At 38.1% G+C, this 22492-nt stretch overlaps 1 protein-coding gene across 1 annotated transcript; it reads left to right on the top strand.

Moving 5' to 3' along the window:
* The first annotated feature begins 11563 nt into the window (after positions 1-11563).
* LOC131601815 (F-box/LRR-repeat protein 4-like) lies at positions 11564-12991 on the top strand. The gene has a single exon (XM_058873708.1). The coding sequence runs from the start codon at positions 11564-11566 to the stop codon at positions 12989-12991; it is 1428 nt and encodes a 475-aa protein (XP_058729691.1).
* The last annotated feature ends 9501 nt before the right edge of the window (positions 12992-22492 follow it).

Raw genomic sequence — 22492 nt, 5'->3', positions numbered from 1 at the left:
AGCTACTTTTTTGCTTCCAGCTTGTATGGATGAAGATGAAGAAGAAGTAGCCATAGCCATCAGTGATTTTGATTTCAGAGAGTTTCTTTTCCTCTTCCCTTCGGTGCCGCCAAATACTATTATGGGAATATTTGATGGGTTATATAATGTTAGGTTTAAGTAAATATTGGACTTTTGGTTTTTCTGTTATAGTTTTATATCTCTATTTTATTTGTAAAATTTAGTTTTCCGTTTTAATTTATTTTTGGAATTTTATTGTAACTTTATTAAGTTTAAATGAATTTAAATTACTTCAAATATAAGGTAGTAGTCATTACATCTTTATTATTATGATTTTTTTTAAATTAATCCAAAATATCTAGATTAGTAATGGCTGAATTCTCAAAAACAAATCCAATTTTAATTAAATTTGATTACACTTTAATATTTATATGATATACTAAATGTGATTTAATAGGACCTTTTTTTTGTTTATTTAAGTAAATATAATTGTTAGATCATAGAATAATTTATTAAATATTTATAGATATCAAATTAGAAAAATAAAATAAAATAAAAAACAGGATCAAATTAGGGTGTGTTTGTTTTAAGGAATGAAATAACATCTTGAGAATGTGAGATTGAAAATATAATAATTTCATGTTTGCCTCAAGATTTCAAAAATCAATCCCGGATATATTTTATTCCTAGGAATCTTGTTTATTCATAATTTTTTTCATACTTATTCTCATGCTTAAAGGATGGGAATCCAACATTCCCATGGAAATAAACTAGAACTATCTTTAACTTCCCATTACTACTCACATTTACATTTTTTTTAATATTAAAATTCAATAAATTTTATAAGCATTTTAGAGAAATATATTTTTTCAGATGTGCTATGTGTACACTCAAAGTTTATACACCGTAGTTACACCCAGAAGCATTTCACATCATTTTTACCATGGCACAAAATTTAAGGCAAAAAAAAAATTAAAATAATGAAAATGTATGTGAAACCGTATGTATATACGGTGTGGTTGTAACTTTCAGTGTCAATCTAGCTTTTCCCATATTTTTTTAGCCAAACACGTAAGTAGGAATATTATTCCTGAAATAATAATCATGATTTCAAAGAATGTTAATCCATAACTTGAAACAAACCTATTTAATTTCTTTAAAAAAGATAAAAGTAGGATAGTTTGGTAAAAAAAATGAGTAATTAGGAATTTTTTAGGGAAAAGTATGATATTAAGGAAAAAGATTCTAAAATCCTTTAGAATAATGTTTTATTTAAAATATTGATTGAAAATAATCTATCCTAAAAAAATTGATTTGAGATATTGTAAAGAGGTGGATATTGATGTGATTGTCTCGGAGGCTTTATCAAGGACATCATTGCAAAAGAGGTGTTTGGATGGAGATTTATTCATAACCGTTTAGCAACAAAAGATCAATTGGTGCGTAGGGGTGTTTTGGTGGAAGGTTCGGATTCTTTATGCTCCATGTGTAAGGAGAAGGAGGAAGATATTCTTCACCTCTTCTTCAAGTGTGATTCATCTTGTAGCATTTGGAGAAGAGTATATATGTGGTTAGATTTAGCTAATTACTTATCTATTGAGGATTTTCAGGACATCTTCTTCAATTATGATAAGTTACCGGTTAAGAAAAGAATGATGGTGGCCAACATTTGGTTAGCAACGGCTTGGTCTATTTGGTCAAAGCGCAATGCGGTGATCTTTAGAAAAGAGCCTTTTAGCTTTACGGAGTGTATGTCGGAGATTATCTACAATTCTTGGAGGTGGTTTTTTTTTTTTTTAATAGGCAATTGATTGATAAAGCTCGCACTAGGGGTGCAACCCTTACAAACAGAGAACTCTAAAGAGTGGTTGCATCGGATAAAGGAAGTTTAAACCAATCGTAGTAATTGGATCTAAACTTAGAATATCCGCTAGATAACCATCTCCAAGAAAGAAAAATAATATTAGAACAAACGACATTGAAACAAAAAACCTTCCCGTCGAAAATAATTCCATTCCGCATGATCCAAAGACACCAAATCGTAGAAAACCAAACCACATTGATCCTAGCCTTTCTACTAATGTTCTTCACCTTTTCTTGCAAAACACCAAAATCAAGAAACTCCGCCAAGGTGATCGCCTCCGGTATGCCAAGCCATTCAAACATATGATTCCAAATCTCTTTCGCCATTTGACAATGAAAAAAGAGATGAAAAGAAGTTTCAACATGATCACCACAAAACACACAATCCGGATTAGCCAAATTAGAAACTCCTCTTAATAATAAAAGGTCTTTAATCGGGAGGCGCTCGACGAAAAATCTCCAAGAGAACATCTTAATCTTTGGCGGTAAAGGAATGCTCCACATAACTTTCAAAGAACGAATCACATGAAACTCCCAAGCTACGGATTTAGATTCATTAATAATCCCCGAAATGCCCGCTACCGAAAAATCCTTATTCGAATTAATGAACCAATCGTAAGTGTCACTCGCCACTTCGCTCGGAGTGAAACCATCCATAAGTTCACAAAACCGGTGCCAACTCGGCGAAGAAACCGCTGCTGCCCCCACAACCGAAACACTACCTTCCTCCCAGAAAAATAAAGCTTGAACATCCCACACATGTCTTCCATCAACCCAACTCAAAATATCCGCTACCGCACAAAATTTCTTGTGAGATAAATCATACAAATCCGGGAAAGAAGCGCGAAGGGGTTTGTCTCCCACCCACAAGGTATGCCAAAAAAGTGTATCCTTCCCATTCATGCAATTACTTTTGAAACACCCGGTAAAACAGTACTCCACGTGATCATCTAGTAAATTAATCTTGCTCAAATCCCTCCACCAAATCGAGTCGTCACTACTACTCAATTCTCCACTAGAATCTTGCATCTTTAACTTTGGGCTAACATACCTCACTTTAAGAAACTTACTCCATATAGCCTTATCATCGTTTAATATTCTCCACTTCCACTTCAAAAGTAAAGCTTTATTAACCTCCTTCACATCTCTAACCCCCAATCCCCCTTTCTCCTTAGGCCTACAAACAACATCCCACCTCACCCAATGAATGCTCCTTTTCTCAAAATTACCTCTCCATAGAAATTCACTTTGTATCCTTCTAATCTCTTTGGCAATGTTTCCCGGAACTTTGAAGAAGGAAAGGTTAAAAATGGGAATTGAATTCAAAACCGAATTAATAAGAGTGAGCTTACCTCCCATGGAAATGTTCCTTCCCTTCCACAAAGCAAGACGCCCTTTTATTTTATTAACAACTTCCATCCACACTTTCTTTTTCCTCGGACTCTCCCCCACCATGATTCCTAAAAATTTGAAAGGAAACATTCCTTTCTTACAAGAAAGAAACTTTGTTGCGGCATTGATGTACCAATCACCCACATTAACCCCTAAGATGTTGATTTTAGAAAAATTTATCTTCAAACCGGACACCAATTCAAACCCTCTCAACAAAACCTTAAGGTTCCATATGTTGTCACAAGAAGCTTCTCCTAAGATGATGGTGTCATCCGCGAATTGGAGAACATCCACAAACTCACCTTCCCCATACATATAAGGCTTAAATTTACCCATCTCAACCGACCTTTTCACGAAAGCCGTTAAACCCTCCATGGCCATAACAAAAAGAAAAGTAGACAAAGGATCACCTTGTCTTAAGCCCCTATGCACCTTAAATTCTTTAGTAGCACTTCCGTTAACCATTACGGACATATGGTTATTAAAAATGCAAGCTTCCATCCACCTCATCCACCTCTCTCCAAAACCCATCAAAGACAAAATTTCTCTAAGATATTGCCATGAAACGGAATCATAAGCTTTTTCGAAATCCACCTTGAGCAAAAGACAACTTCTTTTCTTCCTCTTCGACCAATCAACGATTTCATTCACCAAAAGAACCCCATCCATCATGTTCCTACCCGGGACAAAGGCGGTTTGATTGGGAGAAACCAAACCTCCTATGACCTCTTTCAATCTAGCCGCCAACAATTTAGCAATAATTTTGTAGATACTCCCCACCAAACAAATGGGTCGATACTCGCCTAAAGATTGAGGATTGACTACTTTAGGAATCAAAGCAAGAAAGGATGACGTAGTCGATTTCACAAGAGAGCATTTATTATGAAAGTCATTGCACATCTTCACCACATCTTCTCGAATCACCATCCAAAACCTCTTAAAGAACTCCAAAGAGAAACCATCCGGTCCCGCACTTTTATTACCGTCACACGACCAAATAGCTAACTTCACTTCCTCCTCTGAGAAAGGCCGCTCAATACTACACGCCTCCCTCTCTAGAAGCTTCTTTAAACCCAAATCACCAAAAGACGGCCTTCTCTCAATGTCTTCTTCAAAAAAGGACTTAAAGAAATCATGAACAAAGTCTTTAATCTCCACGGCATTATCCAACACTCCTCTATTAGTGGAAAGAGAACATAAAGCATTCCTCCTTCTTCTAGCTTTAAGGGAATTATGGAAAAAACGCGAGTTACAATCACCATCGGATAGCCATAATTGCCTCGACTTGAGGCGAAGATAACCTTCCTTAATATTAAGATTGTTCCAAAAATCAATAGCCGCCTTCGATCTTTCAATAACAATCGCCTCCGGAACATTACCTGCAAAATGAGCAAACTTGTTATCTAAAAAATGCATTTCTTTCCCCGCTTCTTCTATGTTAAGATCAATCCAACCGAAAATCTCTTTATTCCAAACACGGATTTTTCTTTTAATAGCTTTCAACTTCTCCACCAAGCAAAAATCCCCTCTACCCTTCACCTCTAACTTCTTCCACTCCGCCTCCACAAAACTAAAGAAATCATCATGAGTAAACCAAAGATTGTTGAATCTAAAAGGTTTAGGTCCCCAATCTCTCTTGTTATCTTTGATCCATATGGGAGCATGGTCCGAGACATCTCTTTCGCCTATAGATTGACGTTCTACCTTCCAATCATTAATAAAAGAGTTGGATAAAAGAAATCTATCCAATCTACTCAACGCACTTCCACTTTTGTTGGACCAAGTAAACTTTCCTCCTATAGTAGGAGGATCTACCAACTCCATATCAACAATGAACTTATTAAAGCTTTCCATCTCCCTCTTATAATTCTTGTTTGAAATCCCAACTCTCTCTTCCAAAGAAGAAACAATATTGAAATCACCTCCTAGACACCACGCTCCGGGAACACTTCTTCTTTTAAGATCCACTAACTTCTTCCAAGAAACCATTCTCAATTTGTGATCACAAGAGGCATAAAAATTGACAAAGTATATTCTTCTATTTTCTTTTTCCATACAAACGCCTAAGAAGCCTTCCCCCCGAAAACTATAAAGCAAACTAAAAAAATCTTTCCTCCACATAGTTAGAATTCCCCCCGACGCCCCTACCGCCTCCAAATGAGACCATTCCACCAAGTCATTACCCCACAACTCCTCGGCATAACTATGGTGAAAATCGCTCAATTTAGTTTCTTGAATAAAAGCTATGTCCGCCCTTCCCTTTTGAATGTTGAAACCAACTCTCATCCTCTTCACTCTCTTACCTCCACGTCTAATGTTGAGAGAGTAAATTATCATTTCAACCTATTCGAATTCACCTTAGGGCCTTCTCCCCCTTTGTCACCTCTATACTCCATCTCCTCCAATTTCTTGATAGGATCGAAAAAAGCGGATGAGTTAGAAATACCTAAATGATTCATAGATTTCCACAGTCCCTCCGAAGAATTACCTAAATTTCTCTTAATAAGTCTAGCATTACAATTCATGACATCAGAATGAGTGAGTGAATCATTTGATAGAGATATCCCTGCCATACCTCCGCCATAAGAGTTGCCCGAAACATTACCGGAGTTCATCGGGAAAACCATCTCTGCTGGGTAAATAAAATTCTCCACTCTATCTCCTAACTCAAAAACTTGCCGCAACTGCTTCCTTACTTTCTTTGAATTTTTCAGCCGAGGGTAAAATAGACACTTTCTTCCACCTCACTATTATTTAATAAAGGGTCCAAGGGTAAAATAGACACTTTCTTCTTCCCTTTTGAAACCAAAGAAACCGGTTTAATAACCTTGACTGGGTCCACACGCGAAAGCAGCAAAGGACCAAAAGACGTGGGCCCCTTTGAAGAAAATAATTTAATATCTAGTATTGGGTCATCGTTTCCACTACCATCTGCTACCACCTTGTTTCCATCAGTTTTCTCAACCATCTCAATTAATGCTCCTTTGAGGGAACACTCAACCCTAGAGCAAGAATCACCAGTAAAGGCTCCTAAACAGTGCTCCTTTCTAGAGTCAGCAGAACCGCCGCCCTCAACAACACCTAAAACCGGAGCACTCTTCACATCGTGCTCTTGTTTCTCTCTCCCAGAAGATTTGACCTCTGCAACCCTGACACATCTTGAAAAGTCTCCATCAACTTTTTCTGATAGCTCTTCACCTATCGCCGCCTCCAACGGTTCCTCTGGGTCTCTCTCCGCCGTGGATTCACCTTCAGCCGCTTCCTCCGAGAACGACTCCGACCTAGCCCACGATTCCTCCTTTTCACCATCACCGAACGCAATCTCCTCCTTCACCAGGATGTCGTGCCACACTCCATCCACCGAAACCGCCATCTTCCGATTAACAGTCTCCAAAAGCTTCGAGAAAATCATCACTCTGGTAACGTCCATCCTACTCTGTTTGCCCTCCAAACTATTGCCGTTAGCCACCACCCCTATGTCTGATAGAAGCAGATCACAGAAGCGTTTGTTTCTCACAAAGCAAGGTATGCCATAGATAGATACCCAAACCGTTCTGAAACACTCCACATCTTGAGGCTGCCACCTCCTTACCTCCTTAAACCAGCTATCCTTCCACTCTGCATTCTCTGAAAACAACCTTTTAATTTCCCCTTCTGATTCTTCTTCTAACAGACAGAGATTCGGCCCTAGAGGAGTTGCCGCCACGGAGAAAAAACCTTCGGACCACAAACTGTCGCACACACCATAAGCCAACCCAGGCGCCTTAGCGATGCCCACCCAAGCATTACGGTAACGATCTTTCTCGTCTTTGTTAGAGCTATAAAAATAGGTTTTATTAATATCCTCCTTCAAACTAACATCCCCAGAGTTTATGTCATGATTGTTTTTCATCGAAGTAAAACCCTTCGGAAAAGATTGTTTCTTCAAAGAATCCGCATAAGAAACACCCTGAATTTTAGTGTCTCTGATAGCCAACCCTCCACCAATCTGTCCTCTTCTATTAACTTCCTTACTGACAACGCCGCCTGCCTTGTGATTAACCTTCGTGTACGCTGAACGATCTGCCAATGGTTTACCAGCTATCCCCTTCCTTTTAAACCTTGCCTTGTGGTTTTCTTCTTTTCAAAAGAAGAAGAATGTTTGTAACTTTTATCTTTGGAATATTCGACCTCTCGATTATAGTGAGAGTTAGGAGTTTTCCCCTTTGTATTGGGGTGGAGCAACCCTTTTGCTCCCTTTAATACATATTGCTTATTTAAAAAAAAAATCATTGCAAAAGAGGAAATTTTTCTCCTCCTGCTGTCTTCGTTTGCAGCATGAATTGATGTGGTAGTTTTTGGTTGGAATTGGAGCGATAACAATTTAACTTTGCAATAATCAATTTGATTTCTATTTTGATTCAACTTTGATGATGTGAATATGTTGTTATTTGATGTTGATTCAGACTGAACTGAGCTACTGCGATATATATTGAACCGGACTGAACTAAGCTACTGTGATATATATCGAACCGGACTGAACTAGTACATGCTAATCATATAAAATTTCCATATGTTCTCTTTGATGCATATTTCTCAGTAACTGTGAGATATTGGATCGAACTCTAGTATTGTCGAAGGGTAGCTTCTTGGTTCGACAGTTCGACAGAGTTAAGCATGAAGTCGAAGGATTGTTTACATGCTGATGTCGAAGTGTGCATGCTGTAGTCGAAGATGGGTCTAGCATGCAGATGTCGAAGATGCTAGGGTTGTTAGCATGTTAAATTAGGTTTTAGTGTTTAAACCCTAATTTGTTAAGTTAGCTTGTTTATTAAGTTGGCTTGTGTAATGGGCCTTGCTGAAAAAGCCCATTAGTTAGTATGTTAGGTTTTATTATAAATAGCATACTAGTCTCTCATCATTGCTAAGCTGCAAATCCTAATTTAGGGTGAGAGAGGTTATTTGTTATTCTTGTAAACTTGTAATCTTGTTTTAAGATAAAGTGAAAGAATAGCAGTTATAACCAATTCTTGTGTTCCTCTTCTTCCTTGTCCTTTATTCTTCCTTGTTTTATACTTTGTTCTTGGCATTGAATTCACAACAAATTGGTGCGGTGAGCGTGGATAAGATGCCTTCAACAAAGTATGAGATTGAAAAGTTCACCGGAGTGAATGATTTCGGTCTGTGGCGCTTGAAGATGAAAGCCCTACTGGTTCAGCAGGGTTGTTTGGAAGCGTTGAAGGGAGAGGCAGCCATGAATGCAGAATTGACGGCAGCGGAGAAGACGAATATGATCGAGAAAGCACACAGCGCAATTTTCTTGAGCCTTGGTGATAAGGTTCTCCGGCAGGTATCAAAGGAGACGACGGCATCAGGGTTATGGGTGAAACTTGAAAGTTTGTATATGACCAAATCGCTGGTAAATCGACTCTACCTGAAGCAAGCTTTGTATTCATTCAAGATGATTGAAGACAAAGTATTGGCTGAGCAGTTGGATATGTTCAACAAGCTGATTCTTGATCTTGAAAATATTGATGTGAAGATCGATGATGAAGATCAAGCGCTGTTACTATTGTGTTCTTTGCCTCGATCACATGCTCACTTCAAAGAAACTCTCTTGTATGGAAGGGAGTCCCTGACGTTTGAAGAAGTTCAATCAGCCTTGTACTCTAAGGACTTGAATGAACGAAAGGAGCATAAACCTTCGACTGTTGGTGAAGGTTTGGCCGTTAAAGGAAAACTCTTACGAAAGGATGGTAAGTTCGACAAGAAGAAAGGCAAAAGCCAGTCGAAGACTTACAGTGGTGAAGCATCTGGCATTCGTTGCTACCATTGTAAAAAGAAGGGTCACACAAGAAAGGTGTGCCCTGAACGCTTGAAATATCATGGAGGTAAGGATAATGGCAACGCTGCCATTGTTCAAGATGATTTCGAATCATCTGATGTTCTTGTGGTTTCAAGCAGTGACTCTAAGAAGGAGTGGATTATGGATTCAGGTTGCACTTGGCACATGACTCCAAACAAAGACTTGTTCGAGGAATTATGTGATCAAGATGGTGGATCAGTATTGCTGGGAAACAACAAGGCTTGCAATATTGCAGGTGTTGGATCTGTGAGATTCAAGCTCCATGATGAGTCAATAAGGTTGTTGACTGAAGTCAGGTATGTTCCTGATTTGAAGAGAAATCTGCTTTCTCTTGGTGAATTCGACAAGAAAGGATATGTTTTCCAAGGAGAGAAAAGTATCCTAAGAGTCATGAAGGGTTCGAAGGAAGTCTTGAGAGGCGTGAAGAAACAAGGCTTGTATACCCTTGAGGCTGAAGTTGTAAGTGGTTCGACAAATGTTGCATCCACGAAACCTTTGTCGAAAACAGAAATCTGGCACATGAGATTGGGCCATGTCAGTGAAAGGGGTCTGGTCGAATTAGGGAAACAAAATCTGCTTGGTGGAGACAAAGTCGAAAAGCTGAAGTTTTGTGAACCCTGTGTACTTGGAAAATCTTGCAGAGTGAAGTTCAACAAAGGCAAACAAAGAACACATGGATCCCTTGATTACATCCATGCTGATCTTTGGGGGCCTGCAAGGTGTCCATCACATTCAGGAGCAAGGTATTTTCTATCCATAGTAGATGATTATTCCAGAAAATTATGGGTATTCATCCAGAAGACTAAGGATGAAACTTTTGAGAATTTCAAAAGTTGGAAGACTCTGGTTGAAAATCAGACTGGCAGAAAGGTCAAGAGGTTGAGAACCGACAATGGCCTTGAATTTTGCAATGAGGCATTCGACAGTTTTTGTGTTGCCTCTGGTATTGCAAGGCATAAAACTACTGCAGGTACTCCACAGCAAAATGGTTTGGCTGAAAGGTTTAATCGAACTATTTTGGAGAGAGTCAGATGCATGTTGACTAGTGCGGGGTTAACAAAGGTGTTCTGGGCTGAGGCTGTTTCGACAGCAACATATCTGATAAACAGATGTCCTTCGACAGCGTTAGATATGAAGACACCTGAAGAAGTTTGGTCGGGACATCCACCAGATCTCGACAAACTGAGAGTATTTGGCTGCGTAGCCTATGCTCACATTAGGCAAGACAAGGTCGAACCTAGAGCTCTGAAATGCATGTTCATGGGATACCCTGAAGGAGTCAAAGCTTATAGGCTATGGTGCCTAGAGCCAGGTCACAGGAGGTGTATCACCAGTCGAGATGTAGTTTTCAATGAAGCTGAAATGGCTTTTAAGAAAATTGATGATGTTGGTCGAAGTACAGAAACATCTGACGAAGAGCTGGAACAGGTAGAGATTCCTGTTGAGGTGGAGCATGTTGATGCTGAATTGCATATCCCAGATGAAGTCGAAGAAGAAGCAGAAGATGCTGAAGTTGAGGAAACTGTTGATGACTACCTACTGTCGAGAGATAGGTCGAGAAGAGTCATCAAGCCACCTCAGAGACTTGGATATGCAGATCTTATAGCTTATGCCTTAATCTCTGCAAGTGAGGTTCTAGACGAAGAACCTAGAGACTATAAGGAAGTTATGAGGAGTCGAAATAAGACTGAATGGATGAAGGCCATGGATGATGAGATGAAATCTCTTCATGATAATCATACTTGGGAACTGATCAAGAAACCTGTTGGGGCAAGGTTAGTCAGCTGTAAATGGATTTTCAAAGTTAAGGAAGGAATTGAAGGAGTGACGTCGAAAAGATACAAGGCAAGGTTAGTTGCAAGGGGTTTCACTCAGAAAGAAGGTGTCGACTTCAATGATGTGTTTTCTCCAACAGGATCGTTTCATCTAGATCACCATACAAGAACGCAGTCTTCACATCCATCTGTTCCAGTTCAAGATCGAACTGTGCCACCATGGCAAGTAACATTCGAATGGACCTATGCTTCACAACAGTAACAATAACTGGAATAATTTCTCAAATCAAAATTTCCATTTTCTTATGTTATGTAATTTATTAAGGTGAAATTTGAATCTGTTATTTTAGGATATAGTGATCCAACTAGGTTTGTCATTTTCTTTACACAATTTGTACATGCTAATCATATAAAATTGAATTTGAAAAATTGCATATAAAATTGAATTTGAAAAATTGCATATAATGGTTTAGCCATAATTAAATTGTTATTTTCTCTCACGTAATATACTTATTGGCTACACTAAAAACAAAACCCATTCAACAATAAATAGCAAAAATTCCGACTTAACAAATAGGTTTAAACTTTTCAATCATTAAACCCTAACTCCAAATTACGTAAACCCTAAAATCTGTCACCTTCCCTGAACTCGCAACTACCATTGTCGTCGGCAGTACTCAGTAGTAACATGCACCCAAAAAAAGCTTATCTATATTTGCCTGATGAGTGTTGGGAATGTGTTTTCAAATTCCTCAACAACCATCAAGACGACAAACACAACCACTACCTCAAGTCTCTCTCCCTAGTTTCCAAACAGTTCCTCTCCATCACCAGCCGTCTCCGATTCTCCGTCTCTATCGGCTCGAAATCACCCCCTTTCATCTCTCATCTATTTCAAAGATTTCCCAATATCACATCCCTCAACCTCAAGCGTGGCTTCTACCGTGATTCCAATGCCTTCCGCGGCGATCCCAACGCATTTCTTCATCAAATCTCTTGTTTCTCTTTGAAACTCAGATCCCTCGATCTCTCATACCAAAACATCATTCCGGCATATGGGCTGCGATCTTTCTCCCAAAATATTACAACTTTGACATCTCTCCATTGTTCCTACATGAATTCTCTCAGTAGCTCTGACATGTTATTAATAGCTGATTCTTTTCCTTTGCTCGAAGAACTCAATCTCGGTTCAATTACAATATTTCCCTCTCAAGATAACTTCATTGATGGGATAAAGACTCTTTCATTGGCACTTTCCAAACTTCGCAAGATTAATCTCTCTTCTCATAGTTACATGACCGACGACTGTCTTTTCCACTTATTCTACAACTGTAAGTTTCTTGAAGAGATGATCATATGTGATTGTTTTAATATTACCAATGCCGGTATTGTTCATGCCCTCCGTGAAAGACCAAAATTCAAATCTTTACACTTTACCAATAAAACAGACAATTGTTCAAATTTGTTTTCCATCCTTAGTAACGGTCCTTCACTTAGCAACATCAAAATGAAATATTCATATCAATATATGTGGGAAGAGAGCGTGGATAATTCTAATTCTTTGAAGGTTGTAAGCCCTCAATTAGAGACTCTATGTTTGGTTGGCAATATATGGTTAAGTGATGAAAGCATCGTAGTCTTTGCATCTATTTTTCCTAATTTGCAACTACTTGATTTAAGTTATTGTAATAAGATATCTCAAGGTATTTGTGAAGTTTTAAGGAGATGTGGTAAAATTAAGCATTTGAACTTAGCCCACTGTTCAAAAGTGAAACTACTTGGAATGAACTTTGAAGCTCCTAAATTGGAGGTGTTAAACTTGTCACATACGAGAGTTGATAATGCAGAACTCCATGTGATCTCAAAGAGTTGTCGTGGGCTTTTGCAATTGTCACTTCAAAATTGTTATCGTGTCTCAAATACGGGAGTGAAGCATGTGCTAGAAAACTGCATCCAACTCAGGGAGATTAATTTGAGAGATTGTCCAAAAGTGCATTCTTTGCTTGCTGACTCAATGATACTATCAAGGCCAACATTGAAAAAGATAATTGTTCCAACTCGTGTTAATATGTCAAGTTTGATTTTCAAAATGTATACAAATAGTAAGTTGTCATGACAGATTAGAAGGAAAGTAAAACAGTAAGTTGTCATTATGATTGGTACAAGTTACCGTTGTCTTGCTTTAACTCTATTTAGAGTCTTTTTGTAAGGGTTGCACCCCTAGTACGATTTTCTTATATGAATTGCTTATAAAAAAAAATAAAATTTGAGTAAGGAATTATAGAGAGATAGAGAGATATAAAATTTTATTTGTTTCAATAGAGTGATGCTAAACAGGTAATCACATATATTTTATTTTTTGAGGATAAATTAGAAATATAGTAAATCTGGAGCATTGGCTCCTGTTAAGCTCTATGTTTATGACTACTAATACTAATTTGTAAGCTTTCTTAAGAATATTCTATCAAAGCTAATATTCAAATGAGTCACAGCTTTCAATTTTTACTTCTGTGGTTAGAATACTATGGGAATGTAACTTACAGTTGCCAGGCAAGTCGGCAACTTTAAGGCTCAATGAAAGCTCGCATAATAGGTGGACAGTTTGAAGGAGTAACATGCCTTGTATTATGAATAGCACATCACATAGTAATAGGTGGACAAACTTTACTTATTATTCAAAATCAGATCCATTAATTTCAACTAAAAATTATAAAAATCAATGCAATTGTTTTTTTTTTTTTAATAAGCAATGATATAAGATATCGCAATAGGGGTGCAATTGTTTAATGTAATAAATTTAAGCTTCGTTGTGCAATGCTAGACTCGTTATCTTTATTTGTTTTAGAAGTGCTGCTGCAAGCAGATTTAAACAAAGAATGGTTGTTGTTTGTTGTTGTTATGCTCCTGTATCTGTCTTTCATCAAATTCAAACCCAGCTTGTTGTTGATTATTACTAGTACTAATTGGTTTTTTTCACATCAGTTTTTTTGATCAATTTATGTCTTTTATTTCTCACTTTTTGGATCAGATTTTTATCTAAGATGCTTATAAGGAAGTGTGAAATACCAATATCTTGAAAAGCTGTGAAACAAAAGCGTGAAAAAGTTAAAGGATCCTGTTTAGGATCGGTCTGTAACTTCTACTGATGGTTGCCTTTCTAAGTCTAACTACTCTTTGATTTTCCTCATCAAAGAAATGAGTTGTCTTTCATATTCTTACACAACCGCATCGTACTGCAGTAGCAGTGTGATTTTAAAATTACGTCTCCGAGTGTATTAGGTAGGAACCATCTTAGTCAATTTCAATCATGTTTCTTTAAGAATTTTCATCAAAAATCAAAATAATAGAATTCTAAAACTCAATTTACTTTTCATGTAGAAAAAACTTAACATTAAAAGTTTTTCAACATTGTATTTCAAAATCCTCCGTATAAAAATTCACACCACAACAGCCGCAATGCGCATCGCAACAACTGTAATGACCACAATCGCAACACCCGCAACCATAATCGCAGCCGCAGCCGCTACCGCGATGTAAAACCATGGATACAATGAAGGAACAAGTAAGAGATGTCAAAGTCGTAATAGCTTGAGAAAACGTCCGCAAGCCATTGGCGGGAAGAGTGTCTTGATTGGAGATATCAAGTGATTTGAGAGTCAATGGAAAACAAGGGATTTATTGGAGTAGCATGATAGGTCAAGTAAGATGAGTTTGGTGAACCTTTGGAAGAAGAGAGAGAGGAAAAGGTGTGTTGGATCACATAAAACGAGTGAGAATCGGAGACGGTTAGTACTAGAGAGGAATTGAAAACAGATTCCCAACACTCATCAGGTAAGTAAAACTCAGTTGCAACTACAACCATTGAAAGCCTATGAAGATCAGGTGAAGAGGAGTCAAAGAGTTAGAGGTAGCTGAAGACTAAGAAAAACTATAGAAGTTATTAAGAAAGATCTAGAGATTAACGGTTTGTAAAGCTCATAATCTCATTTGTAAAAATAGGGTGTTCAAGATTTTGGGTAATGTGTGATATGCTAAATGTCGGCATATCCCTTACTCAGTAAGCATACGAGTCCATGCTTTTAATGTGACTGAATTGAGTTAACAATACAGCTGGTGATGTGTGATTGCTAAATATCAGTATGAATACTGTAAGAAAGTGATACTGCTTCACTTGATATACTATTTTTCATAAAGGTCATACAACTTATGCTCCACTTTTTCTCCTCAAAGACATATCTTCCATGTGTATTTTGTTTTAATATATACACGCAACTTGCAAAGCATGTGATTATTATTCTCAAAGACAGCCTCGTAAACATTAGTATGGAAACAAAACCATCATCCACCCAAACTACAATGCTATGAAGTTAATTCTTTCATCTCTGCAATTTTTTATTACTTCCCTCACCTTTTACTAGCGGTAACATATAAACACATAAGGATGTGTAGAAAAAATAGTCCAACGAACAATTTCGAGATTACGGACAACGTTTCATCTTCAATTATTGACCCTGACAACTTATCAATTTATCTTAAACTTTTTCAATCCTATATAATCAAGGATTAAAAAAAACTTTCTCTAGAGATACCCTCACAACTCACAAGCATTTAACTCACGAAGTTGTAAACTACAGTATATGGAAAAAAAAAATTGAAACGTGCATCACTCATTCGCTTGAAGGTTGACGACTAAATTTGACATGAATTTGGAATCTTACTCCCCTTCTACCCCAAAATGTATGTCAGGAAAAAAGCATAAACAAATAAGGACCACAAAAACAAGACCAAGGCAGAAAACATGAGAGGTTTTTCTGTCAAAGGGTGCTATGAAGTTATTTCAAAGGCCTTAAATGCGGAAGAAGTGGCGGATAGTTATTGGCGTAAGATCTACAAGAAGCTTTGGTCGACTAAAATTCCTAGTAAGATACTATTTTTCGGTTGGAAATTGATCATTAATAGACTACCGACAAGAATGAATTTGGCGAGACGGGGTATTTTACGGAGTGCTCATGACTTCGTATGTCCTTTATGTCTCGTGGACAATGAAGACTTAGAGCATCTTTTTGGTGGTTGTTCAATTGTCAAAGGGTGGTGGATTAATCTTTGTCGTTGGCTTCGGGTGGATTTAATCGATTTTGACGGACCCATTATCGACCGCTTGCAAGCTCTTGAGGTTTGTTGTAATATTAAGTTTAAGGCTAGCTTAGGGTGGTTTTTTGGCTTGTCGTATTGTTGGGTAATTTGGTTATGTAGGAACTCTATCATTTTTGAAGGGGGTAGTTTGAATCATTTTGATGGTACCGGGATGATCAAATTGTTATCTTGGGAATGGTTGGTCTTTGGAAAGAGGGGTTTACCCGATTGTGTTTGGTCGGATTGGAACACTTTTCCGGGCTGTTGTTTCGGTTAGAAGGGGTCTGTTTTTTTTTTTTCTTCTGTTTTCCGGACTGCTGTATTGTTTTAGGTGGGGGCTGTTTTCTTTCTATTGTCTTTTGGTTCTGTTATGGTTGTAATGGGTTTTGCACCCCTTGTGCATCTTTATTAATACATCCTTTGCTTATCAAAAAAAAATGAAGGACGGACCATACAACGCTCACAAACACTTTGCATTAAATTGTACATTATATAAAAATCTTACACAATTACTAAGGCAATTACATGTTAAAACATAAAATAACTTCAGATGCTTAAATCACTGCAATCATTTAATGTAATAAATTAAAGCTAGCCTCATTTTCTTTACTTGTTTTAGAAGTGCTACTACAAGTAGTTTGGACAAAGAATGGTTGTTGTTAGCTATTGTTATGACCTTGTATCTGTCTTTAGTCAAATTCAAACCATTGTTGTTGAATAGTACTAGTACTAATTGGTTTTTTTTTCTCATCATTTCTTTGGATCAGTTTATGTCGTTTATTTGTCACTTTTTGGATCAGACTTTTATCTTAAGAAGCTTGTAAGGAAATGTGAAATACCAAGATCTTGAAAAGCTGTGAAACGAAAGCGTGCAAAAGTTAAAGGATCCTGTTCAGGATCAGACTGTAATTTCTAGTGATGGTTTCCTTTCTAAGTCTCACTACTCTCATTGATTTTCCTTATCAGAAAACTGGATTGCCTTACATTTGGTTATATTTTGTTACTACAGTCATGAAATAATACGGTTAATCTGGTACAGTATCGGTTGAGTTTGGTTCAAAACATTTTGCAACATTTTTTTTTTTCTTTTCAATAAGCAATTGATATAAGAACGCACTAGGGGTGCAACCCTTACAACAAGAAAACTACAAGGAATTAAAACAATCCATCGGGGATTTGTACCAATCATAAAAGCTAGAAAGATACCCCGGATTGCAACTAGCTAACAAACACCAAGATAAATACATGATTTTGTAATACACCACATCAAAACTATACTCCTCCTTTTAAAAAATCATCGCATTTCTCATGTTCCAAAGACTCCACGTGGTAGCTATCCAAATGGAATTGATCTTCATTCTAGCATTAACATTAACGACCTTCTCTTGGATAAAACCAAAATCCAAAAAAATAGGTAAGACCAATAAAATCAGTTCGGTATCTAGAACAGACTCACCGGTTTAAAAGACCGATTTGGTATTGTTCTTTTTTTTGTCCTCTTTTTCTCTTTTATTTCTATCAACATTTCTTATCATAGTTACATTTTCTTTTTTTAATAGACAATGATATAAGAAATCGCACTTGGGGTGGAACCCTTATAACGAAAAACTCTAAGAAAAGTTGAACATTTCACAAGGTTGTATAAAATATTTGCAAAAATATAAATATACCTACTTAGGAATAATTGGTAATACGGGTTGATATTTTTTGTTATTTAATTCATCATCATCATCATCATTATTATTATTATTATTATTATTATTATTATTATTATTATTATTATTATTATTATTATTATTATTATTATTATAAATTTTTAGCAAAATTTGACATTGAATGATCGAATGCAACTTTAAAGAGTAAAAATAAAGTCCTATTTAAATGGCAATATTTTAGCCAAATTTCTAATAGAAGCATTTAATTTTAAATATGTATTCAATTGTTTTGTTTTTATTTACTTTAATCAATTAATCAATTAATTGGAAAAAATGGGAACATTGGTTCAATTTTTTTAATTTTATTAATTGATTAGAAATATGGGAAATTAATTATTACTATAGATTTTAAAATTTTACAAAATTTGTCATTTTGAACGGTTCTAAAAGTTAGTAATTATATTTTTATTAATCACTTTCATTTCATTGGTACTATTCCCTTTTTTAGTCTTCACTTTACTTTTCATAAGCCATATTAAATTTTTATTGAATCTGTTAAATATTTTTGGAAATTTAAGATACTAATTATTATTTTTGAAAACTAGTCCAAGATTCTTCGTTTCTTCGTAATCCAAACTAGAGAGAGAAGCTCTCCCTTCTCTCTAGGAATAGGGCCTGGCTCTATTTTTCGTGTTCTCTTAGCCATGGCAGAAGCTTGGAGAAAGGTGGGAAAGAGGAATGGAGGTGGAAGATGGGACATTGCTTCAGCTAACGGTAAGCTGGGTGAGGAAGTGGTGGTTTCATCCTTCTTTATTACTGAGTTCGGGATCAACTGGAAGGCGAAGGATTTGTTTTTCGAGTTCAAGAACTTGGGTAACATAGTGGAAGTGGTTGTCTCCCCCAACAGAGATAAACGAGGGAGAAGGTTCGGGTTTGGCAGATACGCCAACGTCGAGGACGAGAGAATGCTGGCAACGAAGCTGGATAATATGGTGCTGGAGGGTAAAAAGCTGTTTGCTAATTTACCTAGATTTCAAAGGCCACAGAAGAATCCTTCGAGAGTGGTTGTTAATGGCGCTAGGAGAGTAGAGGTTAACACGAAGCTGAAGCCGGAGGCGGAATCTTCCCTCAGAAGGCAAGGTTGGGTTGATAACCGTTCCTTTGCTGAGGCAACTCAGAACTTAAAGGCATCTGGAATCCCTCTAAAAGAAGCTATACCGGCGGTCAAATCCTTTGTTTTTGAAGCGGAGGATGAAGACGTTACCAGATACGGAAGGGCGTTCATCGGGGTTTTGAGGAATGTGGGTATGGCGATGGAGATGAAGAAAATTTTTCTGGAGGAGGGTATTTTCACCATTAGAGTGACGATCCTTGGTCCTAATCTATGCGTGTTGGAAGACTTAGTGTATGGGGAGGTCGAAATTCTGATTGAAGAAAGAAGGAGATGGTGGGAGCAATGGTTCAGTGTTATTAGACCATGGAGATCCGCAGACATTGATAAGGAGCGATTCACGTGGATTCGAGTTTCTGGTATCCCTTGTCATGTATGGGGGATCAAGTTATTCAAGGCCATAGCTGATATTTTTGGAGGTTTTATTAAATGTGACGACAAGTCCATGGCGAGAGTATCTATGGAAGAAGCTAGATTTTTGATCAAAACTAATCTTCAGGTGTTGATCAATGAAAGAGTGAAGATGGTGGTAGGTGGAGAATCTTTCTTCCTGTTTGTTAGGGAAGATTCTCACGATCAGATTGTTTTAGCCAAGGCGGGTAAGATTGGAGAAGAGGGGGAAAGCTCTGTTTCGTTTTCCTCCGGGGATGTTCGGAGCTCCGGAGAGGAAGGTGAGGAGGAACAAGTGGGGTCCAACAGGAAGGTGTCAGTAGATTTCAACATAGGTGGGGCGGCAGATAGTAGGTTGGAGGAAGTTGTCGCAGGTTCAGGGAAGCAGGAGGTGAGCAGAGTTGCACCAAGAGAGGATAATTTGGAGGCTTTCAAGGTCTTGGGCAAGACTGTACCATCTGTATGTCCCTCTTTTTCTCATGCATTAAATGAGCCTTGCATGCTTGCATTTAGTGAAGGTACAGCTGGCAGCGGGGGGAACGAGGAAAGGATATTGGGGAAAAAGGTGTTATGTGAGGTGTCCACCAACAGTGTAGTGGGTGGGACCGAGTGTAATGGATTTGTATCAGAATCGTCTAGCTCTTTTAATGGGCCGGTGCAAGAAGTGGGCCTGGCCATAAAAAATATTTCCTTTGACTCTGAATGCAGAAATCTGTTATTATCAAAGCCCAAATTGCATGTGCCAAAATCCAAAGGGAGAAAATACAGAAGTGTGATAGATTTGGGCGAAAGGGTGGAAGCTGTTCCTTCCTATTTCAATTGCTTAGCGCCAAGGAAGTCCGGTAGTCTAAAAGATGATTCCGTCGGTGAAGCTGTTAAGGAAGACGAAGGAAAACTTAGTTTGGAAGGTACGTCAGTTCAGTGCCCTTCTCCTACTGAATCTGATTTTAATCGTTGCAATGATAGGGTGGGGAGAAATTCTTTATCTGATGTTGGGGGTAATATATGGAAGTCTATTAAGAGGTTGGGTGTTTCAAGCGGGGTAGAAGAAGAAGCGAATATTGAGTTTTTGGAAGAGATGGAGAAGAGAGATAGATTGGGAATGAAGGGTAAGAAGGAGACTCTCAAAATGTTATAATGAATTTAATTTCCTATAATATTAGAGGGGGAGGGGTTTTATCCAAGAGGAAGAGAGTCAGTTTTCTTCTAAATTCTTCCAAGGTGGATGTGTGCTTTATCCAAGAAACTAAACTTTCTAGATTTAGCGACGATATGGCGAGATCTTTTTGGGGAGGTCAAGAGGTGGATTGGACGGCTAGACATTCAGAAGGTGCGTCGGGAGGTTTGGTTATCTTGTGGAAGAAAGGATCCCTTGATCTTGTGTTCAGTTTCTCGGGGCCTGGTTTCGTCGGGATTAATATCTTATGGGAAGGATCGGTTATCAACCTGGTGAATGTTTACGCGCCCAGCAGTGTGCGGAATAGAAATCTTTTGTGGCAGAGTTTGTTAGAGCGGAGGAGCAAAAGTGGGGCGGAGGAATGGTGTTTCGGAGGTGATTTTAATGAGGTAGTGAGGAAAGAAGAGAGGTTGGGTGCGGGTTCGGCTGCCAATTCTAGGGGAATGGAGGAGTTTCGAGAGTTTGTAGCTCGTATGGGAGTGGTGGATGTTCCGTGTGTGGGGGGGAGATTTACGTGGTTCAAGGATAACGGGAGAGCGATGAGTCGTATTGACAGGTTCCTTGTTTCTAGAAGATTGATTGATGTGTGGGGTGTGGTGGATCAAAGAATAGGCTCGAGAGATGTATCGGATCATGTTCCTATTAGTCTAGTGTGCGGTACGGTGGATTGGGGTCCAAAACCCTTTAAATTCAACAATTCTTGGTTTACTCATAAAGACTTCAAGGCTTTCATTCATGAGGAGTGGAGTAAGATTATCATTAAAGGAAGGGGAGATTTCGTTTTGTTTGAGAAACTTAAGAGGTTGAAGGAAAGATTAAAATGGTGGAATCGGGAGATATTCGGGTGGATTGATTTAAAAGTAGTGGAGGAGGTGGGGATTATTAACGATATGGATTCTTTGTTGGTAGACAACTTTGGTGAAAATATTGACGACTTGGTGGAGAGAAGGAAAGAAGCAACTTGTGAGATGTGGAATTGTTTGAACACGAAAGAAAGTATGCTAAGGCTAAAGTCGAGACAATTATGGTTGAAGGAGGGAGATAAGAATACTAGGTTCTTTCACAACTCTATTAAAAATAGACAAAGAAAAGGAGCGATATCGGTTTTAGAGGGTGAGCGGGGTAGGGTGGAAGGTGTTGACGATATTAAAAGGGAAGTTAGGGACCATTTTGAAGGTTTTTACAAGGAGGAGAATATTGACAGAGCTGTCCCGGAGGGACTGGTTTTTCGTTCTTTGAACATTGAAGAAAAGGAGTGGATGGAAAGGCCCTTCTCGGAAGAGGAAATTAAGACGGCGGTGTGGGATTGCGATGGTAATAAAAGCCCGGGCCCGGATGGTTTCACGTTGGAATTCTTTCAGCAATGTTGGGAGACGGTAAAGAAGGATGTGGAGTGTTTCGTAAAGGATTTCTTTGATAAAGCTAAGCTTACGAAAGGATGTACTTCATCCTTCATCACGCTTATTCCAAAAGTTAAGCATCCTATCAAATTGACCGAATTTAGACCGATTTGCCTTGTCGGTAGCCTTTATAAGATCATTTCAAAGCTTTTGGCGGGTAGGTTGAAAAGGGTCCTAGGGAAGTTGATTTCAAATAACCAAACGGCCTTTGTTCCGGGGAGAAATATTTCGGATGGTGTTTTGGTGGTGAATGAGGTGTTGGATTTGGCCAAAAGAAAGAAGAGGAGGTGTTTCGTTATGAAGGTGGATTTTGAGAAAGCTTATGATCGGTTAAGTTGGAATTTGTTGAGGTTTGTTCTTAAGAAAATGGGGTTCGGGGAAAGATGGTTAAGGTGGATGGAAGGATGTGTGTTTACTAGCTCTTTGTCCATTATCATTAATGGGAGTGTCACTAAGGAATTTAATGTGGAAAAGGGCCTCCGCAAAGGTGATCCGTTGTCCCCGTTTTTGTTTGTCATAGCCGCGGAAGTTCTAACGGGCCTTATGAATAAAGCTACCTCGTTGGGTGATTTTAGAGGTTTTCTTTATAACGAAATTGATGCGTGTGGTATGCTTCAATTCGCGGATGATACAATATTCATAGCGGAAGGAGATCTCGCGAATATTTGGACCATTAAGTCTATTCTTAGAG

The sequence above is a fragment of the Vicia villosa genome, linkage group LG5, assembly GCF_029867415.1.
Source record: "Vicia villosa cultivar HV-30 ecotype Madison, WI linkage group LG5, Vvil1.0, whole genome shotgun sequence".
In the NCBI taxonomy this organism is placed as follows: domain Eukaryota; kingdom Viridiplantae; phylum Streptophyta; class Magnoliopsida; order Fabales; family Fabaceae; genus Vicia; species Vicia villosa.
The sequence above is the reverse complement of the archived record's forward strand: the minus strand, read 5'-3'. Positions and strand labels throughout refer to the sequence as shown.